Source organism: Arachis ipaensis, chromosome B09 (genome assembly GCF_000816755.2).
Source record: "Arachis ipaensis cultivar K30076 chromosome B09, Araip1.1, whole genome shotgun sequence".
Taxonomy (NCBI): Eukaryota; Viridiplantae; Streptophyta; class Magnoliopsida; order Fabales; family Fabaceae; genus Arachis; species Arachis ipaensis.
The window spans coordinates 51,902,764-51,904,225 of NC_029793.2; the positions used below are offsets into that span (position 1 = coordinate 51,902,764).

The 1,462-nt window shown below is 44.2% G+C and overlaps 1 protein-coding gene across 1 annotated transcript; it reads left to right on the top strand.

Moving 5' to 3' along the window:
• LOC107619439 (phosphoenolpyruvate carboxylase kinase 1) lies at positions 161-1,461 on the top strand. The gene is made up of 2 exons (XM_016321732.2): positions 161-1,013; positions 1,196-1,461. Exons 1-2 carry the CDS (start codon positions 227-229, stop codon positions 1,246-1,248), a joined length of 840 nt encoding a protein of 279 aa, XP_016177218.1. The 5' UTR covers positions 161-226; the 3' UTR covers positions 1,249-1,461.

Sequence of the window (1,462 nt, forward strand, 5' to 3'; positions counted from 1 at the left end):
CTATTTGATTTGAAAAAGTTAAAATATTTAAAACACCTATATTATTTATATATGTATAAAATAAATAATTTAATGACTGATTTTTATATTTCCACATAAAAAACTAAAAAAATAAAAGTAGTCTCTTTCATGAGTTAGTTTCTCTCTATAAAAGCGGAAGAAGCTCAACAAGGTCTGGCCAAACCTCACACAAAACAGAACCACCCAGAAAAGAAAGAAAGAAAGTATGTGTTCATCGCTGAAGGGGCAATACGAGATAAGCGAAGAAATAGGGAGAGGGCGTTTCGGCACAATATACCGGTGCTACGACGTCGTTTCAGGAGAAGTATACGCCTGCAAAGTAATCGACAAATCAATCCTAGCAGACGAAACGGACCAGCAGTGTATACTGAACGAACCGAAGCTGATGTCACTCCTAACCCCTCACCCTAACATCCTCACTATCCACAACGCCTTCGAAGACGACCGCTCTCTCTCTCTCATCCTCGACCTCTGCCTTCCCCTCACCCTCCTCGACCGCCTAACTGCCTCAACTGTCACTCCATTCCCCAACGCCTGCCACGTCATCACGCAGCTTCTAGAAGCCGTTTCTCACTGCCACCGCAGCGGCATCGCGCATCGCGACTTGAAGCCCGAGAATATTCTCTTTGATTCCAGAGACATCTTGAAGCTCGCCGACTTTGGCTCCGCCGAGTGGTTCGCCGGCGATGGCGGGGGTCTGATGAGCGGTGTGGTGGGGACGCCGTATTACGTGGCGCCGGAAGTATTGATGGGGAGGGAGTATGATGAGAAAGTTGATGTGTGGAGCTGTGGAGTTATACTTTACATGATGTTGGCCGGTGCGCCGCCGTTTTACGGTGATTCCGCCGTCGAGATTTTCGAGTCTGTTCTTCGAGGGAACTTGAGGTTTCCGCCGAGGCTCTTCCGGAATGTGTCGCCGGCCGCCAAGGATTTGTTGCGGAAGATGATATGTAAGGACCCTTCTAGGAGGATCTCCGCCGAACAAGCCTTGAGTGAGTCTTTTAACTTTTTGTTTCTTCGAAAATCCCACTAGTTTTGTTCTCTTCGGTACAGGGATGTGAGATCTAATTAATCTTATATATCATATACACTTTGGAATATATAGTGATATTATGCCTTTTATTACGGGTTTGATTTTGGTGTTAACTTTTGTTTTGATTTTTCGTACATGCAGGGCACTCATGGATCTTGAGGGGAGGTGAGAGTGAGGCAGCTGAACTAACTTGAGTGTAAGATTTTTTGAGTTAATGCAACGGAAGAAGAAGAAGTCACATAATACATATAATAAGCTCCTTGTTATAATAGCAAGTATAGCTAATTTTGGTCCCTAAATCTATAATGTTTCTCGCTATGTGGTAGTTGTGAATGAATAAAGTCTACTAGTAGTACTACTGGAGGCAGAGGAAACAGATCACCTTCTTGTAAATTCGAGTGATGCTTG

Coding starts and splice junctions, on each gene's coding strand:
- LOC107619439 (XM_016321732.2), top strand. CDS start 227: ATGTGTTCATCGCTGAAGGGGCAATACGAGATAAGCGAAGAAATAGGG. Junction 1,014..1,195: donor CTCCGCCGAACAAGCCTTGA/GTGAGTCTTTTA, acceptor TCGTACATGCAG/GGCACTCATGGATCTTGAGG.